At 42.7% G+C, this 16,711-nt stretch overlaps 1 protein-coding gene across 1 annotated transcript in view; it reads left to right on the forward strand.

The window, feature by feature from the left end:
* The first annotated feature begins 16,313 nt into the window (after positions 1–16,313).
* The window catches only part of LOC144265976 (scavenger receptor cysteine-rich type 1 protein M130-like), a 31,801-nt gene continuing 31,403 nt past the window's right edge, over positions 16,314–16,711 (forward strand). The window contains 1 exon segment of the mRNA XM_077819122.1: positions 16,314–16,683. Within this exon segment, the coding sequence (XP_077675248.1) occupies positions 16,314–16,683 (370 nt within the window).

A 16,711-nucleotide genomic window follows, 5' to 3' on the forward strand; every position in this document is an offset into this window, starting at 1 on the left:
CAGCAATGATCTGGAAGTAGCTATATAAGTCATTGCTGATAATATTTGGAGATGACACAATGATTGGCAGAGTGGTAAATAATGGGTAGTAAGTAGGAGTAGGGAATTGATTTTACCTTTGTATATGGCAGTTCTTGTGTTCACATATTTTAAAGGACATTGAAAAACTGGAGAGGGTACAGAGAAGAGCCACTATAATGATTTGGGGGCTGGAGAAAATGCCTTATAATGAGACACTTAAAGAGATCCATCTGGTTTAGCTTGTCAGAAAGAAGTTTGAGAGGTGACTTGATTAGTCTTGTCACAGGGATGCCTCTATACTGGGCTGCAATACTTTGGCCTCATTTTGGTTGTTGGGTTTAGTGTGTGGGTGCTGGCAGCCTGTGATATACAGGAGGTCAGATTAGATCAGGGGTTCCCAAACTTGGTTCGTGGCTTGTTCAGGCTAAGCCCCTGGTGGACCATGAGACCCTTTGTTTATCTGAGTGTCCACAGGTACGACCATTTGCATCTGCCAGTGGCCGCGGTTCGCCATTCCCGGCCAATGGGAGCTGCGGGAAAAGGCGCGAACCAAGCCACCGCTTCACGCAGCTCCCATTGACCGGGAATGGTGAACCACGGCCACTGGGAGCTGTGAGCAGCCGTACCTGTGGACGCTCAGGTAAACAAAGCGTCTTACGGCCTGCCAGGGGCTTACTTGGAACAAGCCGCGAACTAAGTTTGGGAACCCCTGGACTAGATGAACAGGTGGTTTCTTCTGGTTCTAAACTCTATAACTCAGATGGTGGGTTTGGCTTTCATACGACAAAAGTCACAGGTGCTTTCTCCGAGGGAAAATTTGTTATCACTTATTTGCCCTACCCTGGGCTAGGAAAGAATATGCAGAAAAATATTCCAAACACAAAACCCGAAGTCAAAATTCAGGTTTCCCAAGACCACATGTTTCAGCTTGCATCCTCTGAGATGTAGCCCCTGAATCTGAAGCTTAACTGATCCAGCATTCAGATTCTGGAGGCCAACAACTTCCAGCATTTGAATTGCCCCCATGCAGACTCAGGAGAGCTGTTTTTATCTGGCCCTTCTCTTATCCTGATAGGCCTCAGACTCTGTTTTCCTCAGCAAGCCCCACCTAATCATTCAGGATTAAACCAGTGTAATTAGCCCCTGTCTCTTCTGGCCAATTGTTAAGGCAACCCAACTGATTCCCACATGTCATCACTCCCTAGTGCTCATTTGATTTCCAAAAGAAAGTGAGAAAGGAATTTGAACAGAAAAATGTTGCAGTCGAGCAAAGGGAAGAAAGAAAAAAAAGGCAACGTGATCTTTCGTACTCTATTTGTATCACATTCACTAATTTAACCATCCTACATGCAATGTGAGTTTTATAGACTAATGAAACCTCCCCTAATAATGCATACACCCTGTAAAGCGCCAGACCACTTTGTCACATACCTCTCCCTTCCTAGGGGGAATTACTGTTTCTATTTGCATCTCTCCATAGACTTTATGTTTTATCTCAAACTGATATAATTGTAGGGCTAAATACCATCTAGTAGTGCACGTTCTTATCCCTCATTGGGTTTAACTCAGTTAGTGGAAGGTGGTTAGTTAATGATGTACTGGTAGATCCAAATGAATAGTATTTTATCATTTACATGCCAGAACTTATTGATAGATGGCTCAACTCCACATGTTGTTCAGCTGTTACTCTTCTGCCCCTTTGGATAATCTTCTGCACTCATATACCTTTCTTTCATAGAACCATAGAATATCAGGGTTGGAAGGGACCTCAGGAGGTCATCTAGTCCAACCCCCTGCTCAAAGCAACTAAATCATCCCAGACAGACCTTTGTCAAGCCTGACCTTAAAAACCTCTAAGGGTGGAGATTCTACCACCTCCCATTCCAGTGCTTCAGCACCCTCCTAGTGAAATAATGTTTCCTAATATCCAACCTAGACCTCCCCCACTGCAACTTGAGACCAATGCTTCTTGTTCTGCCACCACTGAGAACAGCCTAGCTCCATCCTCTTTGGAATCCTGTCACGTTATTGACTTGAACTGGAACCATATAGAACATGGTTGCAACCAAGGTCCTGTAGTGGCACCAAATCTTGTATAAAGGGGGTCTAATAAGGTGTCTAAGACAAGATTATGGTTTGCTGGTTATGATTATGCTATCTGTTTGCATGTATCATTTTTGTATTTAAAGATATAAGTATTGGCTATATACTGTCTGTATTTCAAACTTATGCTATGCTTCTGGGTGACACCCCAGACAAGTTGGTGTCAGCTCTGCCTAGCCTGCTTGATGGCCCATTAAGGACCATCAGCTATACAATTGACCCACTGAGAGAAGGCAGACACGCCTTGCGACTCAGCAAGGTATGAAGGGACCTGCCTATGGAGAGAACTCTGAGGTTTTTCCATGCCATGTGATGGACAGCTTGTCTCTGGAACAAAGAAAGAAAGATCACATGGCAAGAGAATATAAAAAGCTGCTGCAGCTCCTCCATCTTGACTTCAATCCTGCTTCATACCTCTGGAGGAACTTTGCTATGCTGAAGCATTGAACAAAGGACTGAATGACCCATCCCAGCTGTGGATGTTCTCCAGAGACTTGATTTGAATCTGCAGTTTATTCCATCACTGCTGCAAGCCTGAACCAAGAACTTTGCCATTACTGTATGTAATTGATTCCATTTAACCAATTCTAGCTCTCATCTATATCTTTTTCCTTTTATGAATAAACCTTTAGATTTTAGATTCTAAAGGATTGGCGACAGCGTGATTTGTGGGTAAGATTGGATTTGTATATTGATCTGGGTCTGGGGCTTGCTCCTTTGGGATCGAGACACCTTTTTTCTTTCATTGGGGTACTGGTTATCATAACCATTTGTCCCCATAACAAGTGGCACTGCTGGGGATACTGGGAAACTGGAGTGTCTAAGGGAATTGCTTGTGTGACTTGTGGTTAGCCAGTGGGGTAAAACCAAAGTCCTCTCTGTCTGGCTGGTTTGGTTTGCCTTGGTGTGCATAGAAACCCCAGCCTTGGGCTGCAACAGCCCTGCTTTAAGCAATTTATCCTGAATTTGTCCTGCCAATTTATCCTGCCAGAACCAGCATCATTACAAACCCCCCTTCATGTAGCTGAAGGCTGCTATCAAATCCCCCCCCCCGCACGCTTCTCTTCTGCAGACTAATAAGCCCAATTCCCTCAGCCTCTCCCAGTAAGTCATGTGCCCCAGCTCCCTAATCATTTTCATTGCCCTCCGCTGGATTCTCTCCAATTTGTCCACATCCCTTCTGTAGTGGGATGTGGACAGATTGGAGAGACTCCAGTGGAGGGCAACGAAAATGACTTTCTGGTATATGCCTCCTCTGATACATTATTACCTAATTCTGGGGGCATGGTCAATGCTAAATTCCTTGTTTTCCTTTCAATCCAGGGTCTTAGTATATTTATATGAAAGTTTTTTCTCTTTTCTTCAGATAATTCGATTTCACAATATGTCACTCCTACCTGCCTTGATACTATAAACAGACCGTGCCATTTAGCTAGCAGCTTATCTTTCGTAGTGGTGGGTAACAATAACAGAACTTTACTTCCCACCCTAAGCTGCCATTCCTGAACTAGTTTATTATATCATCTTGTTTGTGCCTGCTCTTCTAGATTTTCCTTAGCTATGTGGGAGACCTCTGCAAGTTGTCCTTCAGGTTTATAATGTAATCAATAATATTGGAAAAGTCAGTAGTTCATCCCTGCAAACTTCCTTTGATCATGTCTATGGCTCACTAAGCTGTCAACCATACAACTCGAATGGAGAGAATTACATTGAAGCCTGTGTGGCTTTTTAATAAGCAAATGAAAGATAAAGTCCCACTGTCTGGGTACAGACTGTGCATAGATTTTTAATGTTCATTTCAGGGATTGATTCATCCTTTCCACTAGCCCATCCACCAGTGGGTTAGGGATCATTTGGATAAGGGCTAGTTCAGATGGCTTTAATGCCTAAGAGATAGTAAAAGGGATGCTTGGAAATTAGTTCCCTGATCCGTCAGGAACATTCTATGGATGTCCACCTTACTAAAGAGTATCATCACTTCCTCTGCAATTCTCATGGCAGTAGCACTGTAAAGGGACTGCCTCTGGATATTGAGTCATACAGTCACAAATAATTAAAATGTATTGATTCATTTGCAAAAAGAAAAGGAGTACTTGTGGCACCTTAGAGACTAGCCAATTTATTTGAGCATAAGCTTTCGTGAGCTACAGCTCACTTCATTGTTACAGAGCTACAGCAAACCTGATTCATTTGGTAACTCTGTTCTAATGGAGTCATTGCAATCCTTTCAAATTGTGTACCTACAATAAGAATTGAAATCAGCTGTCTGTTTTTTATTGTTTCTGGTCCACTATCTGACATTCTGGGCAGGATTAACACCATTCAGCTCCTTCTTAATAAATATTCATCCAGAAAATTTTTTGCAGAATTTTGGCCAATATCTTGTCCCTCCCTGTAAGGCCTGCTAAAGGAACTTGATGAGCTACCTTTCACTGCCAGCCAAAAATGCTGGGGACTACCAGCTGTTTCACCCATTTTCTGGTCTTAGGATCTCACATATCCTATATAAAATACTATTCAGTACAGTAGAGGACCTTAGTTTGACCAAGATCCTCCTCACACAGCCTTTTATAGAAAGTCTGATGATACTGTCTTCTTTTTATATTTAGCAATATCCATAGTTTCTTTCACATTGTCTGTATGGATACCAGTGGCCCTTAGCCATTTAACATGTGTACACTGTAACGTAAGCCCAGGGTTAGCGGAATTGGAGTCAGCAAACCTCGGGTATGAGAACCCAGGTCTTGAGCATCTACATTGATTACTGACCCCTGGCTGAGAATATTTAAACCTGGGGCCCAACCTGGGGCTCCAGCATCTGTATTGCAGCACACAGTCCTGAATCAAACTAACAATATCCCAGATTTCCTAGCGCCCTTCTGAAATGTGGCCGTTCTAGCCCTTTATGTGTGATGCATGTGACATTCTGCACCCCAAAGCACCATATATTTACCATGGTGATGTAATTATGATACATTTTGTACAAAGTATGCCTTGTGAGGTATCATTCTAAAAGTCTTGATCTGCTAAACATTAATATCTCAGTGGATTGTATGTGCTATCATCATATGTGAAGTTATGAAATCTTGCTATGTGTGAATTACTAAAGTGTGATGTGTGACTGGAAACACCCAAAACCAGCCTTTCAGGTACAACAGTAGAGCAGCCAGACAGTGTTAATTGCTGTCATCAACACCCATCAAGGGAAGAATCCACTAGCTCAGGAACTCTGTATAAGGAAGCCTCCTCGGAAGGAGCAAAGAGAACATGGAGAATGTTTTGCCAATGGGGGTGGACCCCCACGTCACATACACAGACTTTCCAGCAATCTGGAAGAAACTATAAAAGATGGGTAGTGACATCATCACTTGTCTTCATTTCTCCACAACTCAACACCTGGAAGAACCTCTGGAAGAAAAAGGACTTTGAATAGGGGAAGGGAACCCAGACTGCAAAGCAGATGCAGCCTGTGCCTCAAGAATCTGTAATCCTGCAGATTCAAATCCTATCTAATTTGTATAAATCTTAGATTGGATTTTGTTTGATTTTCTAGGTAACTTGCTTTGATCTGTTTGTCATCACTTATAATCACTTAAAATCTATCTTTCTGTAGTTAATAAACCTGTTTTATGTTTTATCTTAACCAGTGTGTTTTTGAGGGAAGTGTTAGGGAATCTTAGCTCTGTTAACAAAGGCTTGTGCATATCTTCCCCACATTGAGGGGGGGGGAATGGACTAATTAATGAGCTTGCACCATACAGATCCCTGTGCAGTGCAAGACAGTATAATTCTGGACGTATACTCCAGTAGGGGTGCAAAGCTGGGGAGCTGTGAAATTGGCTAGTGCCTCCATTGTTAGTCATGAGTGGCTTAAGTAAAGCACTCCAGTGACTCAGCTGGGTGTGTGGCGCCACCTGCTGTCATGTTGGGTGATAACAGGGCCTGGAGGGGCCGGCTGTGAGTCACCAGCAGAGCAATGTGGGAGGCCAACCCAGCTGAATGATTGGGGGGCACAGTGGTTCCAACAGCTTCCAGGCTTCACTCCGGGTGTACACCCCGTCACAATGCACTGTGAGATAACTTGATTGTCCATTCCTGTGCATCACAGGTAGTTTGAGCAGCCCACCAACACATCCTGCTGAGCCAGTACTCCCAGCCAGGAAGTGCAGCTACTGCAGCTGGAGCTGGATGCACCCAGGCAACAGAAATTAGGGATGCCCGGTGCTCTCATAAATTTGCATGGGCCAATGGAAGAGGGAGAACAGTAGCTTTATCAATGTGCTTGTGCAATGCTTCCTGTACATTAGGTAAGGGAGGGGGAGGATTGATTCCCATGAATTGTACCTTATGAATGAGATGACCACTTAGGAAACTAGAATTGTGGGTGGGGGGAGGTGAACTGTGAATGTAGATGTCTGTACTAAGAAATAAATAGTGTTTCTATACAACTTCACAGTTGTCCCTTATGTGTTTATTTTTATTATTTGAAATACACATTATATGATGTGATGCAGTCTGGTAGTATGATTTCTTTATAAAATAAAAATCTTTGTTTTTGAACATTTATTAGAAAAGCACAGTATTAAACTATTGCCGGGTGGGCCAGCTGCTATTAGCACACCAAACCAGGAACAGCAAAACCAAACCAGGGACAAGGTGCATGAACAAGGGCAAAAAGTGAAATAATTTCCAAGACAGAAAGCTCCTTACTGTGGCGAGTCCCCTGGTCCCTGTTTTCTTCTCCATTCCTTACATGTTTCCTGCACACCGGGTGCTTGGGCAGTGGGGAGAAGGCATCCACAGGGAGGGGTTCAGTTTGGGGGACTGCATGGGGAACATTTGGCCTGTACATCTATTGTTAGGGCCCGACTGCATGGCTCACCCAGACATGGAATTGTCCAAACTATTCCTGATCTGCAGCACATTGTACTGAGCAGGGGACTCACACCATGGGGTGGACTCATCAGGAGCCTACACGCTGGCAGCCATTAGCAAAAACAGCCACTCAAAGAGTTCTTTCTGCTATCTTCCTCCTTCAGATGCCATTCCTCTTCCAGGAACTGCAAAGCTAGTGTCTGCTCCCACACTGAAATCTTGTCCTCAAGCTGTGCAGCCAGCCTGAGCCTTTCCACTTGCCTCTCATCTTGCCTTTGCAATTGCTGCAAGTCCCTCTCTCTTTGGTACTGGACCTGCTTGTTGGCCCTAACCAGAACGTCAACGATAAGTTCATCATGGACACACTTCCTCTTGGACCGGTCTGCAGCACTATGGTGACCCAGGCTTCTATTGGAGTGTGGATGAGCTGTCGAGGCAGATGGGCATGGAAGTAGAGAAGGCACAGGTGTTCATTGCTGAAATGTCACACCACATGAGCAGAAAAAAATTCCTTTTGGAATTTCAAGGACATAAAATGTTACTTTATAGCAATGTACTTCAGTATATTGTTAGAGACACTTCAGACCAAAGGAGCTCCTTGGACCTGTGATTGAACAGGTTAATTACATGCACAGAATATGGCAAGTGAAAAATCACAAGCACTTTTTTCTAAAAATTGAAGACCAGTTTGGGCTTTGGGGGAAGGTGGTTGCTGTGGCTTTCTACATAAGACTCTGTCATTTCAGGCATTCCACATTTTGGAGGGTATGACATTTCTTGTGTTTCCAGAGTGGAAAAAAGAGGTTTTATTCCAAGCTGCTGGTGGGAAGACAGCAGAGTGTGACACTGAAGTAATCAAATGCATGGTGAGTGAACAGTACATCTAGGAGAGGTGTCGGCAGGTCAGCTACCCCTGTGGCCTGAAAAATATGTCCTTTCCCAAACTGTGACTTACCTATCTGAAGTTCCTGTTATGGGAAAAGTTTGTAACTATCAGCACCTGGGATTGGGTCAACATTCATTAGGCAATCAACAGGATCTGCATTGGCATCCACATGGTTGGTGCCATCCCATGGCTTTCGATACAACCTGTTATGACTTACATGCAAACACACAGAACCCCACCAGCATCCCCGTTCATCCCCCTGCCTCCTCTGGCACAATTCTGGACAGCATTCAAACCCCCAGATGTACTTCAGACAAATGGATCACACAGACTACGCTTAACTGAAATGGACTACTGTTGTAAATGGACTACATTTCAACGCCTCCCACAGTTCGCTGTTTGCAGATGGCTCATTACAATGTTGGGTTGGTACAAAGCGGGAAGACAATATAAGGATCTTATTTTTAACAGGCTGGCACGTCTTAGCAAATATGTATGCTTTTCCAGTAAAACTTCACATGAGGAGGCTTGTTTCACTGTTTGCACTTCCCAGTCTCCATTTTGAATTCCACATAGTAGGAGGGATGGGGGGATACTGAAGGATTGCTGAGTATTTGCATGCAGTCATAACAAGTTGCATTGGAAGCTGTGGGAAGGCACCAACCATGTTGATGCTAACGCAGCATCCTGATGACTTGTAATAACTTTTGCATTAGTTCATTAATCAGAAATCCCTCTCATAGCTATATTAATAAACACAAAAATGGAACCAGAAACTTATCCTGCTCTGGGGCGACTTCTGCCTCTTTAGTTTCTTCTGCTGGTTCTGTGGTGGACCAGTCCTCCAGGGGGCATTGAAAAAGCTCCTGAAAGTATAGCCCCAGGATATGCTGCAGCTGCTCCTGCAGCAAAGCCACCTTGGGGACCTGTTTCAACACCAGAGTCAATTTGGTGGCTTCATCCAGCACCAGCTGCTGGCTCCGGTGCTGGACTGTGGGGCCAGCAGTTCACCATCCCAGATATCCAGGTCATTGTGCACAGCTGTTGGCTCTGTACTAGGCACAGTGCCCAGCACCTGGTCAAAGTCATCCTAAAATGGGCATGATGGGCAAGTTCCCAGAGGTGTGGTTCTGATTTCTGGCTTTGCAGTAGTCAGTCTTGAGCTACTTTAATATGCTCCCTGCACTAGTCACCGGTCAGTAAATTTCCAATGCTGTCAACTTCTTTGCTATTTGCTGGTATGCCTAGTCATTCCTGGTACTCTTACTAAAATCAAATGTTTTGCTCACCTCACACCAGAGATTCACCAGAATTAGGCTGTGCTCCTGAAACCATGAAGTAGCGTGCTTGGCAAAGGATTTCTTCTGGTTGGTGGCTGCTGCAAATGCAGGAGAAGGTTTATTGTGTTTCCAGCTCAGTGGTCAGAATAAAATGGAAGGGTTAAAAGCCAAGATGTACTTGAACAAGGGGGGTTACTTTCATTTCCTGGGAGTTGATTGGCAGCTCGTGGGATAGAGAGGACACAGGACAACGGCACATGAGATTGTGAAACAGCTTTGGTGGATCTGGCATGGGTGTGTCCACACGACAAAATGATAAGGCTTGAAAGCTGGGTCCTGGCTGGACTTGGGCTTGGACTCTCCACCTGTGTGGGGTCCTAGAATCCTGGGTATGAGACTGAGTTCAAAACATTTGTGTGTAGACAGACGGGGGTTTGGGCTTGAGCCTGTGCTGAAGCACGGGCTTACACTGCAGTGCAGACATACCCATAGTGCTCTTCCTCTTTCCTCTGGCAAAGTGGATCTTCCTCCCTTCCCCCATCAAAAATATCTGAGGAAAATGGAAACAGATCCTATTTCTCTTCTTCCTTGGAAACTTTTCCCAATCATACCTGACTTCAAGTGGTAACAGTCATAATACTGGGCTCTTTTAATGAAGTTACCAAGAGGTTAACAAAATTAGGAATATTTTTCCAGGGGCTCCATTTGGATCGGGGGGCAGTTCCCCCTCTCCCCCATATGCTTCATACCAACTCAAGCTAGGGTGCTCTCCTTGTCCGTGGGGAGGCTGTTCATGGTCTAGTCTGGGACAGGGAGGTGGGGAGCAGAGGCACATTGAGAAGGCTGGTCCCTACCACTGGCAGCAACACTGAAATGAGAACCCAGTACACCAGCTGGCAGGGAGATGTGGTGCCGGGGAAGGGAGAGTGGGAGGAGGAGAATGAGCTGCCACTGCCACTGGTTGCCCAAGCCAGGCTGAAATGGCAACATCCTCCCTACAAACCTGGGGGTGGGGAACGCAGGGTTGGATGACAGATAAAGAGACAGTGTAGCAGGACTGGATGAGGGACAGAGAGGGAGAGGAGCAGGGCTGGATCGGGGGCAGAGAGGAGAGGAGCAGGGCTGGTCGGGGGAAGAGAGGGAGAGGAGCAGGACTGGGTGGGGGACAGAGAGGGAGAGGAGCTGGGGTGGGTGTGGGACAGAGAGGGAGAATAGCTGGTCTGGGTGGGGGACAGAGGGAGAATAGCTGGGTTGGGTGGAGGAAAGAGAGGGAGAGGAACAGAGCGGGATGGGGACAGAGAGGGAGAGGAGCAGGGCTGGATGGGGGGTAGAGAGGGAGAAGAGCTGGGCTGAGTGGGGGACAGAGAGGGAGAGGAGCAGGACTGGATGGAGGACAGAGAGGGAGAGGAGCTGGGCTGAGTGGGGGACAGAGAGGGAAAAACCCTAAAATCCCTTCCCCGAACACATGTTCTCAACTGCCGGATTTGGTCTCAGCACAGCGTGCCTACACTGGTGGACTATGAATACCCTTTGATGTGTAGGAGATAACAGGGACAAGCACCCAGCCCTAGCTGTAAATGCATTCTTTCCAGGCCAGAAACTTGGCTTTTAACATAAATGCGGATATTACCTTTTTCGTTTCTGGGTTATCCCAAGTTAGGCGGGGTGGGTTTGGCCGGGCCCCATAGCCTGGGGCTTCACAAGGCTCAAAGGCCAGCTCTGCTAGCCAGACGGTGTTTACTTGAGTTCATGAGAGTTAGGTTCCTATTATGAATCCCACACTGCATGTGTTCTTTTTCTAAATGCCTGCTTCTCCCATTCCCCTTCGTGTGGGACTCAGGCCACTGCACTGGGCATACATGTTAGGGGAAGGGATAGCTCAGTGGTTTGAGCACTGGCCTGCTAAACCCAGGGTTGTGAGTTCAATCCTTGAGGGGGCCATTTAGGGATCTGGGGCAAAAATTGGGGATTGGTCCTGCTTTGAGCAGGGGGTTGGACTAGATGACCTCCTGAGGTCCCTTCCAACCCTGATATTCTATGATCTGTTTTTGCCAGTAATTTCAACCCTACTTCTGCTCCCTTTAGCATCAACACACTGTTATGCTTATAAGAAGCACATGGGATATTTTTTAGGGGAAAAGGCAATAAGCTGCATTTATTGAAGATATAACAATTAGCATATGTATTTAATTATACTATATACATACATACATTGGTTTGCTAGTTGATAATATAGTTATTAAAGTTTAGAGTTTGGATTAATTTAGTGTCTAGCTAAATTGATTATGGGTAGGGAGGAGCTGGGTTTTGTTGTTTGTGATATGATGCTTTGGGGAAGTTTTGGTAGGACGAACCCAAAGTTTTATGGCAAGGTATTTTCTTTATATAGCGATTTTTTTATTGAGATTAATGAGTTTTGCATTGTTATGTTGTAATTAATTGATGTTTGATGAGTGTTTGTTTTTTTAAGTTTTTTTTATTTTTATTAAGTTTTTTAGGGAGTTATTTTAAGCTGGATTTGATTATAGCTATTTTGTTTTTATTGATAGGTGTTTGATTTATTTTTAGACTTGTTATTTTGCTTTTTTATATATATTTTAATAGAGGTGTGATGTAGCTTTTTGGTGCTTTTGCATTTGTTTTTTTAGCATATTTGGTTTAGCAATGGCTTTTATATTTATATTTTGATATATATATATATATATATATTTATACATAAAATAGAATTAATTTATAAAGAACATTTTGAACAGGAACATTAAGTTGCAATGCAAAAGAAAACAATTATGGCATTTTTTTTACTTATTTTAAAATGTTAAATCTACAACAAAGTACTGACCTTAAAGGTCTGTGACTGCCTTGAAATTAGTTTAGACACAAAGAAATTCTGACAGGTTTCAGAGTAACAGCCATGTTAGTCTGTATTCGCAAAAAGAAAAGGAGTACTTGTGGCACCTTAGAGACTAACCAATTTATTTGAGCATGAGCTTTCGTGAGCTACAGCTCACTTCATCGGATGCATACCGTGGAAACTGCAGAAGACATTATATACACACAGAGACCATGAAACAATACCTCCTCCCACCCCACTGTCCTGCTGGTAATAGCTTACCAGAAGAGTTCCCAGAAGTCACCTACTACAGGACAGGCCTAACAAAGAAAATAACAGAACACCACTAGCCGTCACCTTCAGCCCCCAACTAAAACCCCTCCAATGCATTATTAAGGATCTACAACCTATCCTGAAGGATGACCCAACACTCTCACAAATCTTGGGAGACAGGCCAGTCCTTGCCTACAGACAGCCCCGCAACCTGAAGCAAATACTCACCAACAACCACGTACCACACAACAGAACCACTAACCCAGGAACCTATCCTTGCAACAAAGCCCGTTGCCAACTGTGCCCACATATCTATTCAGGGGACACCATCACAGAGCCTAATAACATCAGCCACACTATCAGAGACTCATTCACCTGCACATCCACCAATGTGATATATGCCATCATGTGCCAGCAGTGCCCCTCTGCCATTTACATTGGTCAAACTGGACAGTCTCTACGTAAAAGAATAAATGGACACAAATCAGATGTCAAGAATTATAACATTCATAAACCAGTCGGAGAACACTTCAATCTCTCTGGTCACGCAATCACAGACATGAAGGTCGCTATCTTAAAACAAAAAAACTTCAAATCCAGACTCCAGCGAGAAACTGCTGAATTGGAATTCATTTGCAAATTGGATACTATTAATTTAGGCTTAAATAGAGACTGGGAGTGGCTAAGTCATTATGCAAGGTAGCCTATTTCCTCTTGTTTTTTCCTACCCCCACCCCCCGACGTTCTGGTTAAACTTGGATTTAAACTTGGAGAGTGGTCAGTTTGGATGAGCTATTGCCAGCAGGAGAGTGAGTTTGTGTGTGTGTGTGTGTGTGTGTGTGTTCCCGGGGGGTGGAGGTGGGGGGGTGAGAGAGCCTGGATTTGTGCTGGAAATGGCCCACCTTGATTACCATGCACATTGTAGGTAGAGTGGTCACTTTGGATAAGCTATTACCAGCAGGAGAGTGAGTTTGTGTGTGTGATTTTTGGAGGGGGGTGAGGGGGTGAGAGAACCTGGATTTGTGCAGGAAATGGCCCACCTTGATTATCATATACATTGTGAAGAGAGTGGTCACTTTGGATGGGCTATTACCAGCAGGAGAGTGAGTTTGTTTGTGGGGGGGCGGAGGGTGAGAAAACCTGGATTTGTGCTGGAAATGGCCCAACTTGATGATCACTTTAGATAAGCTATTATCAGCAGGACAGTGGGGTTGGAGGAGGTATTGTTTCATGGTCTCTGTGTGTATATAATGTCTTCCGCAGTTTCCACGGTATGTATCCGATGAAGTGAGCTGTAGCTCACGAAAGCTCATGCTCAAATAAATTGGTTAGTCTCTAAGGTGCCACAAGTACTCCTTTTCTTTTTAAAGAAATTCTGGCTGATGTATATCTACCAATGACGGTTAGGCCATTCCTTTCTGCTATTCAAAAAGGGTGGCTGGCAGGATATGGTCAAATCATACTTCAATACATTTAATACGTGCTACATTATTATATTATTATTCTTTATTTTTTATTTTAAATTATACAAAATACAAACAATAAAATCTACTACTACATATCCCCCTTTTGACCCCTCAAGAACAATTCTTGAGTGGGTCATATTTTATTCAATTGTTTTATTTATATATATATATATATATACTGAGAGACAATTTGGGCTTGTGGTTGTAATTTAATAAACATTTTTTTTGTTGAAGAGCATATATAACACATTTTCAGCAAGCAAACACAGGACAATATTAATACAACTAGTAATGGGTGAAACATAATAGACAATATGCTTTTAGAGGTTGTGGACCAGCTTGTAAAAACGTAGGGTTTTTTTAGATTTAGCAATTTTAAGCATGTTTGTATTTGCATGTAATATTTGAATGACACGCTTCTTTATATTTGTTTGTGTTTGTTGTAAAAACTGAGTCACCTTTGTTTTTCACAACAAGTGATTAGTTAGATTGTGCCAATTTAGGCCAAGGGTAACAGAGAAATTAACCGGGGTGGTGGTTATAGTGCTTTGTGCTTTTTTATTTTTGGTAAATAGTACATGTGATTGCTAGTATATAATACACGGGCATTATATTTACATTTATTTACTGGTGGTTGGCTAGTATTTGCATTTCTTTTAAATATTGTTTTTTATGCTGTAACATACACATTGTTTGTTGTACAAAACACGTGTTACATTTTTTAGTTTGTTTTATACATGTTTTAAATTATGTGTTTTTGCTGCATGGTTTTGTGGTGATAGGTAGGGACAAGCACACTCATTTCTGAGGGCTTCATTTTGTATACCCTTGGGTGTTTAATAATGTATTTATTTTTTAGCTTATTGACCCATAACCTGGGGTAGCTAAAAGGATTTTATGGTCAATTTGGGGAGCGGGCTTATTTTTTATATTTTTGTTTTTATAGATAGTTGGTGAGCAATTTTAATAATAATTTTATTTTATAACAAATTAGGCTTAACTGTGCTGGAAACATATTGCATGTATTTATATTTGTAGGTGTTAAATAAGGACCTCTTCCGTTGTTTTAAAAGATGCGTTAATACCCTAACATTTTTAGATATTATTTAAAACATTTTATGTTTTAGTGATGCTAAATTCAGAATTTGCATTTTGGTACATTTTATGGCTAAGGCAGTTTTATATTTTTATTTTATTTGTTGTTTATATAGCAGCTAGGAGGTCCTGTTTAGCCACCGCCACATATTTTATGTTATTTTAGGGTTTTTCGATGTATTTGTACTAAATTGACAGTATTATTTGCTTGCTTGTGAATGAGACTATTTTGCAGTTGTGACAAGAAGCTTAATTTATATTTAATTACTTTTAGGTTTATAGTATTTATAATTTTTTATTTAAATGTAACTTTTTAAAATATGGTGTTTATTACATTTTGTTTTGTTTGGCTATTGGAGTGTTGATGTATTTTTATTTAGACTGTTATAATAGGAAGGGAGTAGGGGGAACATTTGGGTTTTAATTTATACACGTTGAACTGAGTTTAATTTATACCAATTTTTCTTTTTACTAATAGTAGATTTAACAAGACTTTTACTGGATTACTTTGAGTTACAAACAATTTTTTTTTTATTTTAATTGGGATACTTTTTTGAATGCATAGCTTTTGGTTTAGGTTTTGGTGCATGTGTTTGGGGACCATAGTTTTAATTTATTACAGGGTATTGGACCGTATCCCAAAATAGCCGTTAATATTGTTTTTGTTTTAACAGGCTTATTTTATTGTTATGATAATTGTGGGTAGCTGGAACTTTAGGTGGTATTTTTATAGGGACCCTTTATTTTAACCCCTATTTTTCAGTGGTTTGGTATGTTTGTGGTGTTTATAAGGTGAACCTTAAGTTTTACTCCTTTTTTTAGGCATACATTTTGGTATTTTTTAAAGGATTTTAAGAGTTGGCTAGTACTTTTATTACACCATTTTTTTAGGATTACTGGATTACGGGTTAGCCTGTAATCATAGAATCATAGAATATTATGGTTGGAAGAGACCTCAGGAGGTCATCAAGTCCAATCCCCTGCTCAAAGCAGGACCGACACCAACTAAATCATCCCAGCCAAGGCTTTGTCAAGCTGGACCTCAGAAACCTCTGAGGATGGAGATTCCACCACCTCCCTAGGTAACCCATTCCAGTGCTTCACCACCCTCCTAGTGAAATGGGGTTTCCTAATATCCAACCTAGACCTCCTCCACTGCAACCATTGCTTCTTGTTCTGTCATCTGCCAGCACTGAGAACAGCCGAGCTCCATCCTCTTTGGAACCCCCCTTCAGGTAGTTGAAGGCTGCTATCAAATCCCCTTCACTCTTCTCTTCTGCAGACAAAATAACCCCAGCTCCCTCAGCCTCTCCTCATAATTCATGTCCCCAAGCCCCCAAATCATTTTCGTTGCCCTCCGCTGCACTCATCATTTCGCTTAAAGTAGCATTTTTCAGGAACATAACTACCATGTTAAGTGAGGAGTTACCGTATTATATTTTTCAAAACCTATTTGACTAGCTCCATTAGTAATAATAATGGGGATGTGGCTCAGTGCTCTCTCCAATAACGCTGTCCGGATTCTACTTGAAGGTGGAACTACTGATCTAAAGTTGGTCAACGGAAGCAACCCATGTGCTGGGAGAGCGATGATTAAGATTGGTGAACTGAGCGCCATTCTGTGTTCTACTGTCTCACCTATGAAACATGCTGCAGTAGCTTGCAAACACTTGGGATGTGGTTCTGCAGTTAGTGTCCATGGTGCTGCCCACTTTGGAGAAGATTCCACACCATACTTGGTAGTAGGAGATGTTTGTCATGGGAGTGAGTCAACAATCTGGGACTGCAGATTTTTAACACGGAATGTAAATTCAACATGCTCTCATCCTTTCCATGCTGGAGTGACCTGCTCAGGTAAGAAATCAGCCATCCTTCTACTTGC

Source organism: Eretmochelys imbricata, chromosome 1 (genome assembly GCF_965152235.1).
Source record: "Eretmochelys imbricata isolate rEreImb1 chromosome 1, rEreImb1.hap1, whole genome shotgun sequence".
Classification (NCBI taxonomy): Eukaryota; Metazoa; Chordata; order Testudines; family Cheloniidae; genus Eretmochelys; species Eretmochelys imbricata.